Here is a 22,244-nt window from a genome sequence, read left to right on the forward strand (position 1 = left end):
TTTTGTGCTATAAAAGAAAAAGACAGAAAATTCTGTAATAAAAATAATAATTTTTCTTAGTTTTTTTTAAAATAAAATTTAGCAGATTAGTAATTTTTCTTCATAAATTTTGGCCAAAATCTATACTACTACATATCTTTGGTAAAAATAAGTACAAATTGGTGGATATTATGTGGTCTTTGTGAAAGTTATCGAGTCCACAAGCTATGGTGCCAATATCTGAAAATTGATCACACCTGAAGTACTGACGGCCTATCTCATTTCTTGAGACCCTAACATGCCAGAAAAGTTTAAATACCCCCCAAATGACCCCTTTTTGGAAAGAAGACATTCCAAGGTATTTAGTAAGAGGCATGATGAGTTTTTTGAAGTTGTAATTTTTTCCCAAAATTCTTTGCAAATTCAAGATTTTTTTTTCCTTTTTTTTTTTTCCACAAAATTGTCATATTATCAGGTTATTTCTCATACATAGCATATGCATACCACAAATTACACCCCAAAACACATTCTGCTATTACTCCCGAGTATGGCGATACCACATATGTGAGACTTTTACACAGTGTGGCCATGTAAAGAGGCCCAACATGCAGGGAGCACCATCAGGCGTTCTGGAGCACCCAGGACAATTCTGACATTTCTCTCCTACATGTACAAATCATCATTTATTTGCTAGAAAATTACATAGAACCCCAAAACATTATATATGTTTTTTTTAGCAAAGACCCTAGAGAATACAATGGTGGTCGTTGCAACTTTTTCTCTCGCATGGTATTTGTGCAGCAATTTTTCGAACGCATTTTTTTTGGAAAAAAAAATGTTTTGTGCTTTAAAAAAACAAAACAGTAAAGTTAGCCCAATGTTTTTGCATAATGTGAAAGATGAAGTTATGCCGAGTAAATGGATACCTAACATGTCACCCTTCAAAATAGCACATGCTCGTGGAATGTAAACATCCCTTGTAAGCCCTTGTACACACGGTCGGAAATTCCGACGGAAAATGTCCGATCGGACCATGTTGTCGGATAATCCGACCGCGTGTGGGCTCCATCGGACTGTATGCGTCCGAATATCCGACCGACAAAGTTTTAGAGCAGGGCTATAAAATTTTCCCAAAACATGATCCGATTGGACTTTGTCCGCTCGTTTGTAGAGAATTCCGGTCGGACAAAGTGCCACGCATGCTCAGATCAAATTCCTAGACCAAAGATATTAGCTACTAGCCTGAACGTAGTCCCGTTGTAACAAAATAATGTCATCACCTTCCCAACGATCAGATTTTCTGACAACTTTGTCCGATCGTGTGTATGCAACACCAGTTTCGGACAAAATCCGACGGATTTTGTTGTCGGAAATGTCCGACTGTGTGCAAGGGCTTATAGTAATATGGCATGACAGGTCCTCTTTACAATGAGATATAGGGTCAATAAGACCCCACATCTCACCTGTAGGCTGGGAAGCCTGAAATTAAAAACAAAAATTATTCTGGCTTTGATCATATTGGCAAGTCGGTAGAAGCACCGGAGGGAGGGGGGAGGGTCCCCTCTTGCCTCCTGTAAGAACGATCAAGCAGTGGAACAGCCGCTATGATTGTTCTTATGGTGTAGGGAATCGCCAGCTGAAAAAGCTGATATCTGAATGATGCCTGTAGCTACAGGCATCATTCAGATATCCCCACACAAAGTCAAGGACGTCATATGGCGGCCGGCGGGCGGGAAGTGGTTAAAATGCATTTTTTTTTCTTAACACAAAGTTGTCCATTTATACAATATTTCTAACACATGGCATGTACATACCAAAAATTACACCCCAAAATAGATTCTCCTACTCCTCCTGAGTATGGCGATACCACATGTGTGAGACTTCCACAGCCTGGCCACATACAGAGGCCCAGTACAGCCAAGCATGGCCGGGTATCACCGAGTTTTGCAGGGTATGGCTGGGTATTGCAGGGTATCATAGGTTATGGCTGGGTATTGCAGAGTATCACCGAGTATGGCTGGGTATTGCAGGGTATCAGCGTATGGCTGGGTATTGCAAGGTATCACAGAGTATGGCTGATGCCGCGTACACACGTAGCGGACTACCCGATGGACTTAGTCTGGCGGACTTCCCGTCAGACTGTCCGCCCGACTTTGCGAACGGGCTACTTGCCCACACACGGCACTTTTTCAGCAGACTAATACGCCGTACTATCCGCCCTACTTTTGAAATGAACGGACTTGCCCACACACGCGGAGGAAAGTCCGCTCATTTCAAGCGGGTCTCCAGGTAGGTGGGGCCCGCGAAGGAGACGTCGCTGGCCCCGCCACCTGGTATGGACTTAAAGGGGAACCCCAACGCCGAAAAAATCGGCGTGGGGGTTCCCTCCAGGTCCACATCAGACCCTTGTCCGAGCACGCTACCCGGCCGGCCAGGAAAGGGGGGGGACGAGCGAGCGCCCCCCCCTCCTGAGCCGTACCAGGCCGCGTGCCCTCAACATGGGGGGTGCCTTGGGGAAGGGGGGCCGCGCGGCCCCCCCACCCCAAAGCACCTTGTCCCCATGTTGATGAGGACAAGGGCCTCTTCCCGACAACCCTGGTCGTTGGTTGTCGGGGTCTGCGGACGGGGGGCTTATCGGAATCCGGGAGCCCCCTTTAATAAGGAGGCCCCCGGATACCGGCCCCCCACCCTATGTGAATGAGTATGGGGTACAATGTACCCCTACCCATTCACCTGTGAAAAAAAGTACAAAAAAAAAACACAACACAGGGTAAAAATAGTTTATTGCACAGCTCCGGGGGTCTTCCGTCTTCGGGGGTCTTCAAGCCGGACTCCTCCACTATCTTCTGCTAGCTCTTTTGCTAGCAGAGGAGCCCGGCTTTCTTCCTCGCCGTCGGCCTCTTCTTCCGACTTCGGGGGTCTTGTCCCCCTCTTCTGGGGTCTTGTCCCCCTCTTCGGTTCTTCTGCCGGGCCACCGCGCCTTCTCATAGCTCTTTTACAGGCGGTGGCCCGGTCTTCTGTCGCCCCTTTCTGGCCTTCTGTTCTTCTCTTCAGATGTTGACTCGTCGCATGCTTCGCTTACAATGGCTCCGACGCGATGCGCAGCGACTTGTATAGGGACATCACCGGATGATGTCCCCGCCCATTATGGTGTCACAGTCCCAGCATCCTCTGGGACTGTGACATCATAATAGGCGGGGACATCATCCGGTGATGTCCCTATATAAGTCGCCGTGCATCGCGTCGGAGCCATTGTGAGCGAAGGATGCGACGAGTCAACATCTGAAGAGAAGAACAGAAGGTGGCCGCGGCGGCGACAGAAGACCGGGCCACTGCCTGTAAAAGAGCTATGAGAAGGCGTGGTGGCCTGGCAGAAGAACCGAAGAGGGGGACAAGACCCCGAAGTCGGAAGAAGAGGCCGATGGCGAGGAAGAAAGCCGGGCTCCTCCGCTAACAAAAGATAGCGGAGGAGTCCGGCGAGAAGAACGCGGAAGACCCCCGGAGCTGTGCAATAAACTATTTTTACCCTGTGTTGTGTTTTTTTTTTTTTTTTTGTACTTCTTTTCACAGGTGAATGGGTAGGGGTACATTGTACCCCAAACTTATTCACATAGGGTGGGGGGCCGGTATCCGGGGGCTCCCGGATTCTGATAAGTCCCCCGCCCGCAGACCCCGACAACCAACGGCCAGGGTTGTCGGGAAGAGGCCCTTGTCCTCATCAACATGGGGACAAGGTGCTGTGGGGTGGGGGGGGCGCGCGGCCCACCTTCCCCAAGGCACCCCCCATGTTGAGGGCACGCGGCCTGGTACAGCTCAGGAGGGGGGCCGCTCGCTCGTCCCCCCCTTTCCTGGCCGGCCGGGTAGCGTGCTCGGACAAGGGTCTGATGTGGACCTGGGGGGAACCCCCCCACGCTGATTTTTTTCGGCGTTGGGGTTCCCCTTTAAGTCCATACCAGTTGACGGGGCCAGCGACGTCTCCTTCGCGGGCCTCACCTACCTGGAGAACCGCTCGAAATGAACGGACTTTTCTCCGGGCGGGAAAAGTCCGTTCATTTCAAAAGTACGGCGGACTGGCATATGCACGGCCAGATTGTTCGCCGAAATGCGAGTCCGGCGGGAAGATTGGAGTGCAAAACTACTTTCTAAGTCCGCCGTACTTTCGGGACAAAAAGTATGCCAGAGGCTACACACGGGGGGGGGGGGGGGCGGGTTGTCCGGCGGACTTGAGTTTGCTGGACTTTTCCACCTGATTGTTTGATCGTGTGTACGCGGCATGAGTATCACCGAGTATGGCTGGGTATTGCAGGGTATCACCGACTATGGCTGGGTATTGCAGGGTATCACCGAGTATGGCTGGGTATGGCAATTTATGGCAGAGTATTGGCAGGGTATTGCAGAGTATTTCCCTGCTTGCCACCTAGGCTACTTTCCGCACTGTTCTACTCGAGGCTTAAGGTAATTGTAGCTGTATTAGTGCACTTGCATCCAGAGCTGGTGGGTGCTGTCATTTTTGTTTACGTTGATGTCTAGGTTTTTTGGCATGGGCTTTTGAGGTGTGTCCCGTTGAAGGAGGGGGTGTACCCTGGGGAGTTGGCTGTTGATGTGGATCAGGGGGGTTTTGCAGATGGAGCTCAGTTATTTTTCTACTAGATGGACATTCTGCCTTACCTGAAGCCAGATTCTGGTATAACAAAAATTGGGCTGGCTCTTTGACCAGCCTTGGGTTAAGGCTGGGTTCACACCAGTGTGAATTGGATGTGGGATTCAATTCACAGAGTAGGAGATTGTGACTGTCTCTCTATGGAGCTGGTTCACATATCGCAGCGGCTCTGATGCAAATTTTGACCCATTTCAGGTTTGAATTTAGGCCAAAATTCGGACGTGAAATGATGAATGGAAATGCATCGGACTCCTGCTGTGAACTGCTTTGTGTTCCAGTGTGAGCCCAGCCTAAAGACAGAGTTCCACCCAAAGGGGGAAGCTCCGCTTATTTGTCTCACCCGCAAACTCCCCCCCACTCCTCTGCCGCTGCCACGTTGGGCACCTTCGATCATGCGCAGTAGGGAACCGGCTGTGAAGCAGCACAGCTTTACTTCCGGCTTCCCTTAGTGGAGATAGTGGCTGCAGCACCCGATAGTCTATTGAAAAATCGTCTTGGGGGGAAGACGCTGCTGGATTCCTGGACAGGTAAGTGACCTAACATTAAGCCCAGGTTCACACTGAGCTGCGGGAATGAAGCCATGTGAGTTCAGCTGAACTCACATGCTTTCACTCCCGCATGTCTGTCCCAATTTCGGCCACGATTTCAGAGACCTCTGTTCAGGTTTCTGCACAGATGTCAATGCAAATCACAGCCCGTAATTGCAAAAGGTAGTACAGAAGCTCCTTTTTTAAATTGGTGCAGCGTCACATCAATTAGGATGAGGCCATTGACGCTGATTTATCATCAAATTGCATGTTAAAACGCTCCAGTGTGAACCAGGGCTCAAAGTCAGCTCTCATTACCGTTGTAGTTCTGAAGGTAGGCTCTGTGAAATGTGTGCCACAGCAGTGCCTACTTCCAGGGCCTAATGAATATGTGTCACAGAATTCATGGAAGTAAATGTGTGGGGATCTTCACAAAGGCCCCTTTCAGTTGGGGTGGACTCGATCTAGCGGATCCGCCTGCTCAGGGGGGGGGGATCTCTGCTGATTCCCGCCGAGCAGGTGGATGACAGGACAATGTTTGCTCTGTTGTGCAGAGCAGACATGGATATGGTCCTCTATCCTCTTTGGGGAGGTCGGATGGAAATGTTTCCATTGATCATCTGATCTGCTGGATGCATAGCGGGTCAGATGACAATAGGTGTCGGTGGTCCACCGACACCTACCGTCATCTGATCCGCAATGTGTCCGGCAGATCAGATGATCGATGGAAACATTTCCATCCGACCTCCCCAAAGAGGATAGAGGACCATATCCATGTCTGCTCTGCACAACAGAGCAAACATTGTCCTGTCATCCACCTGCCGCTCCAGAGAGGGCAACGATTGGCCTAATCAGTCCGTCAGTGTGAAAGAGACCCAAGTTTACAAAACGTCAAGATTGTTCCAACCAATAGGATTAGTAATGAAATACAATGTGCAAATGAAAGTGTGATTTTACCCATAGATCCTATTATAATACAGGGTATATACATCTACACACACATTTTAAATTGTATTTTGACCGTCGCCAGTGAAAGGTGTTCCCATTGCAGGATTTTCCCTCTCTTCCTTTTCCAGTGGCTATTGAAAATGTTGCATCTCTCTTGACTTTCTGTTCCAGTGACAAGAGAGTGGGCATGGAATGCAGAGATAGCGATCTTTCCACAGTTTAGCTAGGTGTGTGTATATGAGCGCATAGGTGAGCTAGATGAAAAGAGCCCATGAGCTGAGGTTTCTTCCAGGCATGCGCAGTTTAATGGCTGGCCCGGTGTACTGTATCGGTAACCCGATCGGCCCCTTGGCGCCCACCCACCCGCTGCCTGTGGGAGCAGCCTCCCTCCTCGGCCCTGTCCCCGCCTCCTCCCTGTACGCGGGGCTGCTGGGTAATCACCAAGATGGCCGCAGAGCGTGTTTGAGTAGTGCGCCTTTGCCGGACGCCCGTCGGCGCTGTTTGTTGGAGACCAGAGCGGAGTCCAGGCGGTCACATTAGTCCGTATCTGCTTTTCTGCCCCCCTTTTTTTCCCGTCCCCTGTCTTCCCCTCCCTTATCTCCCTTTCCATTCGACCTCCACAGACTCCTTTCCGCCCACCTCCCCCCCCTCCTTTTCCTTTCAGCCGGCTGCCAGGGAAATGTTATCAGAAAACAAAGACTGGTAAGGGGATTCGGTTCAGGTTTGGTGGCCTTGTTTTCATTCGCAGCCTCGGTGTGGTGGGTTAGCGCGGGGCGGGCGGGGAGGAAGAGGTGTCCTTTGTTGGGTGGCCATGTGATCGGGAGGGGGATGGATGTGCCGCAGTGTGTGTTCGGTACGGCTGGTGGCGCCGAGCCGCCTGGACGGTGCTATCTATGGGAGGGGGGTGAGGCGCTTCTCATACGTGTAGGGGGACGTACGGCATGGGGTGTGCGTGCTGACATACTACTCCTGGTACTACAGTACATCCTACTCAGCAGCTAGGGCCTACTTTCTGCACACCTATTTCCTCCTAATCTGCACCTTTTACTATTCCCCCTGTACAGAGGGAGTGTAAAAGGCTGGCTTTACTGTCTGGCACACTACTTTGATTCCTAGAATGAGAGTTAGAAACTTCCTTTCCTGATCTGCAAGTTTATGGGGATCTATGGCCCAGAAAGTGCTGAAGCCAGAGACCGAACACAAGCCTTTTTTATTTTCTCATTAATCCAGGTTTCCTTTTACACTTTTTAGGGTTATTTTACTACTTGTGGTTCAGTAATTCTCTTTAGTAGTGTTTTTTGCAGTTGCTGGTATTATTGTATTGCTAGATCTAAAGGGACCTTTATAGTAATGTTTTGTGCAATGCCCAGATGCATGTGATTGATATATTTTTGGACTCCTTGCAGATTAAAGCGGAATTCCAGGATCTAGCATAAAACCGCTCCTTGCCTGTCTGCTAACACTTATTCTAGCTATGTAGAAGAGAAGATTTATGTACTTAATCCAGGCATACATAGATTGCTGCTGATCAGCTCAAATTTCAACTAGCCAAGATGTAATCATTTTAAGACCCTTTTCATATTGGGGTCTGCAGTAAACGGCCACTCATTTTGCTTTACCGCAGTTTTCGCAGTGTTTTTTTGGCCACTAACGGGGCATTTTTAACCCCAAAGATGGTTAAAAAAACGCCAGTGTTGCAGTGCTTACAAAGCAAAAAATAACAAATGGAATGATGTAAACACACCCTAAAGAGTTACTCTACAAATATCTATTCGCTAAGAAAAAAGCAAAATTACAAAAATATATTATATACCAACATAAATATCCACACTCCCTGATAAAATACCAGACAAGGATCCCCAAGGGGTGATTATATTATTCCAGAAGTGAAATACTTCTGTGGTTACAGAATCACACTGTTCCCTTCAGGAATTATCCAGTTTAGTTCCTCGCCCCAGGTCACGGGATATTTTTAGGTGCCTATTGGGGGTGTTTATAGTGGGGGAGGGAGGGATGTACCTCACTGCACGATTCACCCTTTTTACAATTTTTGAATCATTGATCTATTTTTGGGGGAATTGTTTCCATGTGAGGTCTTACTCCTTGGGGATCCTTGTCTGGTATTTTACCAGGGAGTGTGGATATTTATGTTGGTATATATTTTTGTAATTTAGCTTTTTTTCTTAGCAAATTAATATTTGTACCGTAACTCTTTAGGATGTGTGTTTATATCGTTCCGTTTGTTCTTTTCTTTAGTTATTTTGATTATACCCCCCCCCTCCCCGCGCGCAATTTGTGCGGTGAGTACTACTATTTTTGCGATTATAGGCAGGATTCACATTTGTTCATATTTTGTTGCACATATGTGCTTCCAAAGCGCCTGAAGAGTGCTGCCCATTCATTGCAATGGGCAGGGGTGTTTTGGGAGCACTGTATACAGCGCTCCCAAAGATGCTGCTTGCAGGACTCTTTCTAACGTTCTGCAAGCGCACTGCCTGGCTGTGAAAGCACTCAGACAACTTGAGAGGCAGTTTACAGGCGCTATTTCTAGCGCTTAAACACCTGAAAACTGCCTCGTGTGAAATGGGTCTATGGGCAGGCTGGTTGTACTTGGTTACAACTAAGGCTGGCCAGGCACGGTTCAAATCTGGGCCTGTTCAGCAGGAACCAGCCCAGATTTGCACCATTAATGGGCAGGCTGAATGTACTAAGTTGATCAATCGCAGTTATCGCAAGTGGTTGCTAGCGATAACCACTTTCTTTCTTGCTGGGAGAAGACAATGGCTCAGCAGGAGGGATTCCCCTGTCAAAACTGACTGTTGATGGATGAATCCTACAAATTTCTTTCCTGCAACCTGTGGTTGCGGGAAATAAGTTTGCACCATATATGGTCTGCATTAACCTTTTTATATACACACAGCCTATTTTTGCCATGGAAAAAGTGGCAAAGTCACGCCGCAATTTGTAGCTGATGGTCAAAACATTCCTATCCTGAACGCAATACTTCTGTGTTCAAGCAAGGGAGGATGAAGCTCCCCCAACCACAGCAGCTCCTAAACTCTAGTAAAAGCCTATGTGTACATTGACACAGATTTCGTTGAGTTTAGGAGCTTCAGCAAAAAAAAAAAGCCAAAAGCTTCTAAACTCAAGTTTAGGAGCTGTAGGATATATAAAGCCTAATGCTGGGAAACAAATTGGCTTGATTCCCCCATCAACACAGACAGTTTACGGGAATCCCTCCCATCAAGTCATTGTGTTTTCTGAGCAGGGGAACCTGCTCTGCCAGGAGAACACAGTGATTATCACTAGCGGCAAGAACAGCCACTAGCTGTCTGCCAGCCTGTTTGTACCCAAGTTGGTTGATCAATCCACTTGGTACATTCAGCCTGCTCATACATGATTCCAATGGTGACCTAACCTGTTGGATTTTACATGGACATACTGCTAGTTGCTAAAGCCTCAAGCAGTAATTTTGTTCTCCCCACGCCCAGCAGAACACAATAGCAATGCGGGAGGCATTCCCCAGTCAACACTAAACACGTTGATGGGGGGTATAAAGGGATTTTCAAAAGAAAATTTGATAATTTATAGGCTGGATTAACTAATCTCGGGGTGCTCCAGTCCAGTCATATGATTATCCCAGCGGTCAGCTTCATGGGAGAGCAGAGTGCGCCCACAACAGATGGAATGCCTGGGCAATGATGTCTCCCATAGGCTCACTATGGGGAATTGGTTGCCTGCTGTCGCTCCTCTCCCCTGAAGCCAGACACTGGGAGCTGATAACGTGACTAGATCAGACGCTCTGGGCAAAAGTGTCTTCCTTCTACAGGGTAGTTATAATAAGTGTTAGAAGGGGACCAAGAGCTGTTTTTAAGCTTGGCTAGGGCCTAGAATTCCACTTTAAAGCCATGTGCACTTGTGATAATTTGTATGTTTGTTGATAACTGTTAACTTTTATTTTGCAGTGCAACCGAGAAAGAGGATACTATAATGGATGCTGTAGAAAATCAAGCGGAGGTTGAGGTCCAGGAAACTGCAAAGTCTGAAAATCAGGAGGAGAGTTGCGAGACAGATGAGAAGAAAGAGGTAAGAGTTGATTTGCACCACAGCCAGACTTTCAGGGGCCTAACACTGAGCTATGAGACCATAATGGGAGCACATGTGTGGGATCGCTCACCCCATTCCTTTCCAGTTTATAGCTGTTTATTTAGCCAATGTCTTAGACAGGGTAACTTTTCCATAGCTTTACTTTCACAGATCAATTAATCAATAAAAATATCCTGCAAGGCATAAATGGGGTGTGAGGCCCAAGACATAACACATGTTCATTGTGAGATATGGGGTGAACTGACATCTCTTATGGGGAGTTTGTATAGATAACACATTAAACGTTTAACTAGGCACTCATCCTAAGCCTATGCCTTGTGATCACCTTTTAGCTATTGCTAATAGTTACGTGCTACTTTTTCATTATGGGTGGGTGGATGGGAGTCTAAAAAGTGAGGTCTCACAATATGGGGTTGTTAGAGGGAGGGGGGAGATGGTGTTTAAAGGTGCTCCCTGCTCTCTCCCACCTCCCTTGTCCACCAGCGAAGCCTGTATAAGTGTGTGTGCCGTTCCTTCCTTCGTAAAGACACCTGTCCCATCGCCCCAGCGCTTCCACCAAAACCCTACTGGACTTCCAGGCACAGCAATATCCAGTCAGAGCCCAGCTTTACCCGGGCAGCCCCGAGGGTGCCGAACAGACGCTACTATGAGTGTAAAGAAAGGAGGGCTGGGTGAGCTACCTGTTTCTTTCTGCAGTTCTTCCAAGAACATTAAACTCAGTGGCACATTGTCACATCAAGCACAAAGACTCTCCAACTTTGAAACAAAAGACTTTCTTTATGAAGTATGTTTATATTTGGGAATACTAATGCTGTAAATGAGTTGGCTGACAAAAGGACTGCTAAGCACCACTTAAGAGCTTGGAACTAAGAGATGGCACAAACATTGGTGGCATTTTGTTTCTGAAGAGAATGTTGTTTCCTAAAATGACTTGATAATCATGACTTATCTGGAGGATTTATATTCAGCTGATATATTATTTGCTGTATCCACAAACGTACAGATTACGGAAGATGTGTTGCTCCCCATATTGCTGCACAGCTTATTGAACTGTTTGTGGAAAAGTTAAAACAGAAGTGGACGTTATTAAAGACTAAACTCAAATGTTTTCTGATCTCTAAAGAGTGCATGACCTAGGTCTCAAGTTTTCAACAGAAATCCTAACCGCAAAGCAAGAAAAAGTAAAGTTATACCCAGAACTGTATAAAGGACTTTGTCTGATGTACTGGAGTAAAGATTTGTTGCACTGTTCATCCATGCTGCAGACCGGAGGCTTGTGTCAAGCTGCTTATCTACTGACCCCCTCTACAATTTACATGGGTCTTTGCTATTTGAAGAAGGAAAAAAAAAAACATCCTGCATCATTGAACTTTTAGCAACACTGACTCTTAAAAGCAAATGAAAAGTGATTTTAAGGCAGCCCCATCACTCACCCACCCTCCTCACCGTTCACCACTTCCCATCTCACCCACCAAAAAACACACGACAAAACCAAATCCAAAATAAGTGGAAGGGTACCGGCTGGCCATTCCTGAGCCACGTGGGAGAGACACACGGGGTACCAGGACACTTCATCATTCCTCTGATTAATCGTTGGTTTCTTTTTATATATTTCAATTTCTTTCCTTAGCCTATTGGATTTTTCCTTTTATTTTACCCTTCCTATTTTTATATATATATTTTTTTTTCATTCTTCTATACTAGTTTTATCTGTTTTAATAAAGCTTTCCACCGGAATCATAAGCTTTTGTATTTGGTAAAGGCTTTCCTCTTTAAAGCAATTGTGTTGCCAAGATCAAAACACTCTGTAAAAGAAGTATAATACTTTTCTGCCACCTGTGCTTTTGAATCTTCATTCTCCTGAACTTTTGTTTGGCAGAAGAATGTTCAGCATCTGAAACTTCCATGAGTTTAGGAGTGGTGGATGCTTGGTCTCCCACTTCGCCCACCAGCTGCTATGTCACTACAAGATTTGGGTGTGACCTAGCATCTGGCAGGTAGAACCATGGTACATTGTGAAGAACCAGGCACATAGCACTTCTAACATGTGTTGTATGCTGAAGATTCATTAGACAGCTTAGGTTTTCAAGAGTGTGAAGATTCAAGGACGTGTGAATATACCCCCCCCCCCCCCCCCCCCCACACAATAGATTTAATATTTAGGATAGCTGTCTTTGCTGAATTGGCTTTCAAAGTTACTTTTTTTTGGACAATCTTCCTATCCAGATTTAATTGTGCAGTGACTCACCAATCTGGATTGAGTATGTAGCCTGAACTCTCCATTCTTGTTCCAGGTCAGGAGCTTGCTGGTTAGGGAAGCCAGGTTCTGGATAATTGCTCCAAAATCTGTAAATGAGTTGGGAATGGCAGCTCTTATATTTTTTTCACAATAATGAAATAAATTGTGTGTGTTTTTTTTTTTTTTTCCTCTGATGTGCAGTGTAACCTCTACCACCAAGTCCAAAGCCCTAAACACTGTTTGTATACCAGTCTGCTTCCTTTTTTTATATACAGGTGGTATGAACGTATATTTTTATTAGAAAATTGGTAAAGGCTTTTATACTGCATCTTATATACCAAACAAGCAGTACTAGTATGCAACAGAGCAGCTGCTATAATCAAACTGGGTTTAATTATAGTGGGCACATAACGGCCATGTAAAAAATAGGATTTCTTCACCAAATACAAGATCTAAGTTTCAAGTGGAGCTTTTTTTAATGAAACTTTTCTTCTTCTTCTTTTATTTTTTAATTTTTTTTATTTTTTTTCCTTCTATCCTTTATCTTAATTTGCTAAAGCACACATTGCAGAACATTAGCTTGGATTGATTTAATTTGTTACTTGAATATATCGCTTCCTTAGCTGTTTTTCTGTTACCTAAACCAGCCTTAAACGAGTTGAAAAGGCAGAAGATTTTTCATCTTGATGCATTCTATGCAATAAGATAAAAAGCCTTCTGTGTACAGCAGCCCCCTTTAATACCTGAGGTTGACCTGTCCAGTGATATCCGGGACTCCCCTCCTGATTGGCTGAGACACAGCAGTGGCGCCATTGGCTCCCACAGCTGTCATTCAAAGTCAGTCAAGGGGGGTGCAAATGTCAGCTTTGTGTCTGCATGGACACATGAAACTGCAGCTTGGCTCAGATACCCCATAGCAAGCTGCTTGCTGTGGGAGCAGACAGGAGGAAGAGGCCAGGAGAGTTGAGGAGGGACCTTAGAGGATCCAGGCTGCTATGAAAATCCACTGCAACCAAGCAGGTAAGTATGTTTATTTAAAAAAAAAAAAAACAGACTTTACAATCACTTTAAAGTCTGGTTCTTGCAGGTGTTTTACTTTATCTATTCTTTCAAGAATATCTTTGTATACATTGTACAGCAAGTTTTGCTAGAGCAAAGTCCCACCGATGAAGGCAGTGTAATCTAAAATCCATCTAGTTTTTAGGTGCCAGAAATCAAATGCTGTAACTGGATTTGTCTAGTCTTTTGTTGAGGAGCAGCAGTTCTGTGTACAATACAAAACCTGCTGTGTTACATACTAATACGTCACAAGGCACTTCTAGTCTTCAGGTATGTGTGCGGGTGCCTCCTGCTGATCAGTACTGTGATTGGACACAACATGAGTTTGTCAGCAGGTTATAGCCAATGATTTTGGCTGTATACTTGCTGATCTGCTGCGGGCAATCACAGCACAAAGTTCGTGTTTGCAAACAGACAGCAGCAATCTGGCTTTCTGCTCTCTGAAATCAACTCTCAGTTCAGAGAGAGAGGACAACCAGGTCCTGCGAGTAAAAGCAGCACACACACACTTGTTAGGCACACAGTTAACCCCTTGATTGCCCATCATGGGAGATGTCTTGTCGTTCTCGGTGAACCTCAAGAGTGATCATCAGCACCCTCGTAGTTTGACACTTTTCCCCAGCTTTTCTAACCATCTGTACAGAGGTGCGGGCAAGAAAGCTGGAATAAGTGTCTACAGGAGCCTGGCATTGCACTCGCAATCCACTGGTCACACACGCTGGCTCCTGGGGAGAGAAAAATAATAATTTGCAAGTCGGGGCTGATGGTATGTAGCTCAGCGTTGTCACTTGAGGGTGAAGAGAGTCAACCACATGTAAGCTCTAACTAGAAATCTGACTTAACCACTCGACCTCCGGAATATTTACCACGCCTACATGAGAAAGCTATTTATGCTTTAAATTAGTCCAGTGCTATAGAACAGTGGTTGTCAACCACTGGGCCACGTATTCCCCCTCCAGACTCTAGCTTTCCTGTTTGTTCTGGAAGTCGCAACCTGGCAGGAGTGTGCTGTCCAGCACCCTAGCTGCCTCCTGGGATCAGGATAAAAAATACCAGGTCTTGGAATGAGGATAAAGACCAGAATCACAGCAAAGTGACGTGCACCAGACTCCAGCGTCTCTGCTAGTACAGAAGGAGCCACAATGTAGCTTTACCTCCATTTCAGGAGTGCGGGACAGCACAAATCTTGGCGTCTGCCTGAGCCTGTGACATTGCAGTGGAGCCCCAGGCTGCAGGCAGTCCCGTTTGACAGCTGGGAAGGGGGGAAAGTGTTTAGTGTGATTGTGTTTTTTTTTTTTCTTTTTCTTCCCTTCCCTTTTGCATTAAAAAGGTTTTAAGCGTATATTGGCCAGCCTTTGACAAGTATGAGTTAAGGAATCAGATTTCTGTTTCTAGTTAGTGTAACGTTCTTGGTGTCTGAGATTCTCATATGAGAGAATTGTAGGATATTAACAATTTGATGAATTTCTAAACAATTTGTCTTAAAATTAGCACATTCAACTTGATTCCATCCAGCTTGTGTTCTGCAATCTCAAATCCTCAAAAATGATAAAGGGTTTGGCTTCTATCTGCAGGTTTTTTTTCTGCTTTTCCCCTACCCTTTTTGCTTTTAATTTTATTTCTGATATCATTCATGGTTTAATTGTCTAACAACTGCCTTTTCTCCCTGGGATGCCATAATGCATCCACCCCCTTCCTTGTGTCTCTACCCTATACCCCTTTTCCATAGAGTACAACGCCACCAAGGACTTTCAAGAGAAAGATCTCTGTTATTTGTAAGTAAAAAATATTCACTTAGTTATGGTTTCATTTTGTTAGGAAAAAAAACTGGGGATCATGTTAAAATGGAAAATCGCACAATTTTTTTTTCACCTGCGAAAAGTCAGGCAGAGGCAGTTCATGAATTTGTACAGATCACATAGGATTGCATTTATACATTTCCTAAACATGTTTGATTATGCAGAATACCTTGCATAATCTTAGAGGCTTTTATATAGTTTTTTTTTTTTTTTTTTTTTTCTGTTTTGTTTTTTCCTCTAGGTTGTAGGAATACTGCCTTTTTGATTGCTTTCTACCAACATTGTGGGATCAAAAAGACCGAAAAGCTGAGGTTCCATTTTTGTGTGACCCTACGCTTAAGGCCCCTTTCACACGGGGCGCATCAGTAATGTTCCGCCCCCTGATGATCCGCTCGCTCAGCGGGGATCACTCCGTTGTCCCCGCTGAGCCGGCGGCGGACAGGGCGGTCTCCGCACACTGTGCAGGGACCGCCCTGTCAGCTCTCCTCTATGGGGATCGGAGGAGCACGGACCGTCTGTCCGTGTTCATCCGATCCGCTCTGCAGACAGATAGAAAAATAGGATTTTCCTCTGTCTGCAGAATCGGACAGTAGCGGAGGCAGACAATAGCGGGTGTCTGCGGATGTTCATCCGCAGACACGCGCTATCCCATAGGGATGCATGTATGTCCGTATTTCATCCGCAATTGGATGGATGAAATACGGACATACTGTCCGCATCTGTGAAAGGGGCCTTAAGATGAGTGATTGGATGGGTTAAAAAACACAAATAGTTTGGTTGTACAAAACAAACAACTTTTAAGAATTTACATTCAGTATTTTGGATGCTTTGTCAAACTTGCATTTAAAGTTGATTAGGTTGATGCAGACAAATGTTTTTGCATTAAAGTTTCGAAGCCAGAAGCGACAAGGATTTTGTCACTTAAGGTTTTGGTCTGTTTTTTTTTCAAGCCATTAATGGCCACAAACATCTGATCAGATTGCATCTCCCAAAATGAAAAAAATGTAGCTAACAGATTGGAAAAGGAGGTCTTGTGCCTCCTCTGGTCATTCAGCCTTCTGTTGCGAATGTACCCGAATAGCAAGAGTGACATTTGACTCAAAAGTATTCCTGCAGAAATCCTGGAGTCAACAGCTTCTGGTATGCTACCTGCTGACTAGAAATTGTAAACATGTTCGCATGACAATATCGTACTCCACTAAAAAAAATAAAGCTGGTCATGATGTGAAATTATGGTTGTATCCTAAAATTGTTAGAGCTTAACTTTATTACCATTTCAGCAGCTACAAAAGGGTCCAGTCAGCCTGCACCTACCACAGGCAGTGATAATGAAGGAACTCATCCAGCTCGCCGCAGGCGCTGGGGGGCCAGCACAGCTACCACTCAAAAGAAACCCTCAATTAGTATATCTACTGAATCTTTAAAGGTAATATCTTTTACAATGTCACTTTTTTTTATAGATACCTGTAAATAAAGATTTCCATTGAATTATCCAGTGGTAACATCTGTTAACATATTGCATGTAAATACTCAATTATTGCTTTTTCTAATGACACACTTGTGTTAGAACTGAAAAAACTTTGCTTATTGGGAGCACAACCTAATTTCATTAGTACTCCATTCTTCATCCAAGCATGGCTGTAATGCACCAGTCCACCCTACTCACCTTTTTGTCAGTAGTCTGACAATCCAAGTGTTTAATGCAGGAGGGATTTTCTCTAATGCACACTCTGCCGGTTGGTTAAAAAAGATAAAAACCTGTGAGCAGTAGCCCCTCTAATATACGGTACTTGCCTGAGGCCCATCCCAATCCAGTGATGTGCACAAGAGCAGCGACTCTCCTGATTCTCTTCTTCCTTCTCATTGGCTGAGCTAGCAGTTCGAGATATTGACTCCAGCTACTGTCAATCCCAGCCAGTGAGCCAATGAGGAGAGAGCAAGGGTGGGGCTGTGCCATGTGTGTAAATGGACACAAAGTAGCAGTTTGGAGGAAGGCGGCCTGCTCGGGTGCCCCCATAGCAAGCTGTTTTTCAGGGTTGCGCTGTGCAGGAAACATTCTGATTTATCGCACAGATGTAGCTTTTGTTGGCTATCATTCACTGGTTAACTTTTCTGCAGTTGCACTTTTTACATTAAAACATTCTCTTTTTAGAGTCTTATACCTGAAATTAAAGAAATAAAGCAAGAAGCAGTTGTAGACCTTCATGCTGAAGATGCCCGTATTTCTGAAGATGAAAGTGAACGAAATGGTGACGACAACTCGCATGATAAAGGATTGAAAATATGCAGGACTGTTACACAAGTAAAATATGCTGTTTCATTTTCCTAACAGGCAAATATGTTTTTGTTTCTTTAAACACGTATTGAATCATACTAATTTAAACCTTTTAGGTAGTTCCTGCAGAAGTTCAAGAAAATGGCCAGGATGACGAGGAGGAAGATAAAAGGTCAGAGGAAGCTACTGAGGTTCCAGACCAAGTTCCTGTCCCTATGGAGACGGAGGCACCACCTCCAAATGAGCAGGAAGTAAAGAAGGCTTTACCAGAAAGCCCAGCACAAGCAGAAGTCAGAGGTAATGCAGATTTACTAAAATGTGTGATTTTTCTAGCATGCTTTATATATATATATAATCTATCTATCTATCAAATGTAACGTTCTTGCTGACTATAAAAATTCTTGATAGTTACATTAGGTGATACCTTACTAAGACGGTCAATCAGCCAGCAGAAAACAAGTGTTTCCATTACAATTGATGACCCGGTTCGCACAGCTTCGCAGCAGCCGTCACCCCCAAGGCGAAAACCTAGTTGTATAGTACACATATGCAATCTGGTAAGTGTATAAAGTTCTTGTTCCTAAGCTGGGTGTACAGAATATTCATTGCAACTTTCTAGACATCAGTGTAGTTTTTAAAGAAGAAGTTTGACCAATGTTTTGGCAATGCTTCTGTGGGTCACATGAGTGCACGTCTCCACTCCTGTCTCCCAGATTCTGCTGAGAGTAGATTTAAGTCTCCTGTCAGCTGATGTCAGAGCCAGCAATAACATAGAGATCTGCCCGGATATTGAACTGGCAGCTTGCTCCACCTCTCAGCATGCGGCTAAGAGCATGAGCCAGCCACTCCTACCCCTCCAGTCTGGCAGCCCAGTAAGTGCTGGAGGGGGGCAGAGCAAAGAGTGCTGACGAGAGTCACCACTCTGTGTTAGAGCAGACCTGAGTACTGAGCGATCAGCAGTCTTTGATCGCTCAGTTCTTGGTGTAGAGCCGGCAGGGGATAGCTGCAGCTCAGATCTTTGCTGCAACCAGTGAGTATGGTAAAATATTTCCACACTTCTCTTTACATGTGACCAGCTATATAGGTAATGTATATAAGATAAATAGTTGCTTTCAGTCAGATGGTTAATTTTTGCAAGTCCTTGTAGTTATGTACCTTTTTTGCACTAGGTCTGGGAATGTAAGGCATTGGCCCATATTCCCTGCAATTGCAACACCTTTTATGGCTATAAAATGGTAATCATTTTTGATGCAGTCCTCTGCAGGGTGCCATAATTCTAGGAGTTCAGTAACAGACAACCTCAGATTTCCAACCAATTGTGGAACTAGTCCCAATTAAATCAGTTGGCTACCTTTACTATCTTTGATGTCCCAATAAGAACAGTTGACTTCCTTAATTTTTTTGACTGAATGCCGGAATGTGTTGGGGCAGCTAGAGACTCGCTGGTTGCTTATCGCTGTTGTAATTTAACTTCTAGTAGTATAGCAACTGAGTAACAAGTTAGATGCTGTATCGTCCTCGAGCTGTTTTTATAGTTTTTTTGGCTTTTAGACCCTAATTATTGTGTCCTGTTACAGGTTCGTCCTTTCACCTTGGGACAACTGAAAGAACTACTTTCACGTACTGGTACTTTAGTAGAGGAGAACTTTTGGATAGACAAAATAAAGTCTCATTGCTATGTCACAGTAAGTTCCTATGACTGATTTTCCTGCAACATTTTCTGCCTTCTTCAGACCATGAGATATAGAGGTGTGTGTGCATAATAATTATATATATATATATATATATATATATTATAATCTCTCTATATCTATATCTCCCCTACCAAATCGTCCCAGAGGGGGCGGGGACAGAACTGTTTAAAGAAACTTTAAAAAACAGTTCTAGCCCCGCCCCCTCTGGGATGCTTTGGTAGGGGGCATTTGTTTACGCCTGACTCCTCATCCTCTTCTCGTCTCATTGTGGCGTGGGGGCACGCAGAATGATCTGGCGGCTGTGTGGGCAGGTTCTGACCAAGGGTATCTCCAAATGCAGTGCAAACGCATCCTCTCAAGAGACCCCAAGCACCATGGGTTGAAACGCATCAGAACTGTTATGCAATAGTCCTATGCTGTGTATAACCCTTATGTTTGCTACCTACTGTATTTGGCATGGGTATATCCCTATTCAAGCTCATTTTTTTGACACTCATGTAATAACCCACCTTTTCTTCCAATAAAGAATTTTTATTCCTAATGTTTTTTTTGAGATATATATATATATATTCTGCCTAAACCACCACCCCCCCCCCCCCATTTCCATTTTATTCTGCCCATATTGGGGTGAGCAGCACCTGTTTCTCCCTAGTATGTCTTCCCTTTGCTAAGAAATATGAAAGTTGCTATTAGCCACACTCTGAATATGCTAGTTGCTCAACATGTGCTTTAGTACTTTGCATTACTATTAGCAAGCATGTAACAAGGAAAAGGAGTTGGAACTCTTGATCTATATCAGGTCAGTTAAGTTTTGGAGCTGCATTGTGGCTAGCATTTTTAGGAAGAGGGATTAGAGATGGCAGAGCTTCTATTATCTCTTTTGGCCAAGCGTTTTTTGCTAATGTTACTTTGTGGTTTCTTGTTAGTATTCTACAGTAGATGAAGCTATTGCGACAAGGAACTCCCTACACGGAGTGAAGTGGCCACAGTCCAATCCAAAATTCTTATCGGTAGACTTTGCAGAGCAAGATGAGGTAAGACATTTGGAACCTGCTATTACTACTTCTCTTCATTTTCACTAAATATGAGAAACCTTTGATTTCTATACTGGTATGTAGCATGTCAAGAAAATTTCTAAAGAAATGGGTCTGTCAATGCTGTTGACCACTTGAAAATGCTAGTTGCCTGGCTATAAATCTTGAATCTCGACTTTTAGTTCTTCTGAAATGCTCACTCAGAACAAACATGCTTATATTTTCTTAATATGCTACATATTGGCTCTGTCAGTCCTATGGTTGAAGCCAGAGAATCTACATGATGTGTAAGTAACATTTTTAGTAGGTCAGCAATAGTGGTACCAGTAATTCTCTCACGATTTTCCTTTAACCACTTGCCGCCCGCCATATAGCTATATGACGCCGGCAAAGTGGTTCTGTTATCCTTACCAGACGTCATATGACGTGATCAGGATGACAAGACGCCGCACAGCGTTTTGAGACACTGTGTGTCAGTCTGACACACTGCATCTCCGATCTCACAGCTGATCATCGCGTGAACCAGGAAGTGCTGGTAAATGGCTTTTCTCGGTTCACGCTGACAGGGAGAGCCGATCTGTGGCTGTCCCTGTCAGAGGGGTCTGTGCTGATAAGCGGCACATTGATTATCAGTGCAGTGCCCATCAGCTGTCAACATGTGCTCCATAAATAACACCTGTCAGTGTCCATCAAAGTGCCAATCGGTGCCCTTCAGATGCGTCTCAGAAATGCCTGTCAGCAGCTCCTCATCAGTGCTGCCTATCCAGTGCCATATCGGTGCCACCTATTAGTGTTCATCGTTTTTTGTTTTGTGTTTTCTCTTTTTAGTTTTGTTTAGCAAAAAATAACCTCAGTGGTGATCAAATACCATCAAAAGAAAGCTCTGTTTGTGGAAAGCAGATTATAAAAATTTAGTTTGGATACAGTGTTGCATGACCAAGCAATTGTCATTGATAGTGCGACAGCACTGAAAATTGTCCTGGGCAGGAAGGGGCGAACGTGTCTGGTATTGATGTGGTTAATTTCGTTTTTTTTTATCTGTCTTAGCTGGACTTCCACAGAGGACTCCTTGTAGCACGTCCCCCAGAACCCAAGCAAGAGGAGCCCCCCCACCCACATTCTCATTCTCATACTCATTCCCACATGCCTCCATTACGAGGAGAGCACAGGGAGCATGATCGGGGAGTCCGAGAACAGTGGGCAGAAAGAGAACGTGAAATGGAGAGGAGGGAACGTACACGCTCTGAAAGGGAATGGGACAGAGATAAAGTGCGGGAAGGGCCCAGATCACGCTCCAGAGACAGGCGACGTAAGGAGCATGCCAAGTCTAAAGAAAAGAAAAACGAGAAGAAGGGTACGTGGAGGGTTTTTCTATTTGCTCTTTTGATTTTCTTTGACTTTAACCTAAATGATTTGTGTAACTTTTTATTTTGCTTGCTATACCATATTCTTATTACTTTATACATAGTTTTCCCCCATAGTAACTGCATTCTTGTGCTGCAGTGTCTGTTTCTCTTAATTGTTCAAATGAATTTTCAGCCATTTATTCTTTAGTTTTCAGTCGTGAGGCCTGACTGGCTGGTAAACTTGCCTTAAAATTGAAACACTAAAGCTCACTGTGCAGCACTACCAGTCAGAGGCAAATAATTCATATGCGGTACAGTAGTTTACAGGTCAGTTATATCCAGTTACCTGCATAATTATAAAATTTTTATGTAGTTTTAGAACAATAACACATTGATAAATTCATGTTGAGTACCTGAAGTGCCATTGAGCATACTTCCAGATGCCTAATTTAAGACAAAAAATACCCTTTCAATGGAATCCATGTCATGCAAGGATCAATTGCTGGGTAAGCTAGGGGCAGAGGAATGGGCAGTAATACTTGCCTTATTCCTTGCTCTGTCAATGCTGGGCAGCTAG

The 22,244-nt window shown here is 44.7% G+C and overlaps 1 protein-coding gene across 4 annotated transcripts in view; it reads left to right on the plus strand.

The window, feature by feature from the left end:
• The window catches only part of ACIN1 (apoptotic chromatin condensation inducer 1), an 87,367-nt gene that overhangs the window by 63,330 nt on the left and 1,793 nt on the right, over positions 1–22,244 (plus strand). The window contains exons 1-10 of one of the 4 annotated variants that reach the window (XM_077468777.1): positions 6,358–6,653; positions 10,080–10,200; positions 15,249–15,294; positions 16,599–16,744; positions 17,471–17,620; positions 17,710–17,890; positions 18,002–18,150; positions 19,171–19,278; positions 20,214–20,321; positions 21,369–21,675. In XM_077468777.1, coding sequence (XP_077324903.1) covers positions 6,373–6,653; positions 10,080–10,200; positions 15,249–15,294; positions 16,599–16,744; positions 17,471–17,620; positions 17,710–17,890; positions 18,002–18,150; positions 19,171–19,278; positions 20,214–20,321; positions 21,369–21,675 — 1,597 coding nt within the window. In that variant the 5' untranslated portion in view covers positions 6,358–6,372. Of the gene's footprint in view, positions 1–6,357; positions 6,817–10,079; positions 10,201–15,248; positions 15,295–16,598; positions 16,745–17,470; positions 17,621–17,709; positions 17,891–18,001; positions 18,151–19,170; positions 19,279–20,213; positions 20,322–21,368; positions 21,676–22,244 lie in introns of those variants that run through there. The other 3 variants (XM_077468785.1, XM_077468761.1, XM_077468769.1) reach the window with 3 other exon arrangements.

Source organism: Lithobates pipiens, unplaced genomic scaffold (genome assembly GCF_037356315.1).
Source record: "Lithobates pipiens isolate NorthernLeopardFrog02 unplaced genomic scaffold, aLitPip1_a1.2 Scaffold_11, whole genome shotgun sequence".
NCBI lineage: Eukaryota > Metazoa > Chordata > Amphibia > Anura > Ranidae > Lithobates > Lithobates pipiens.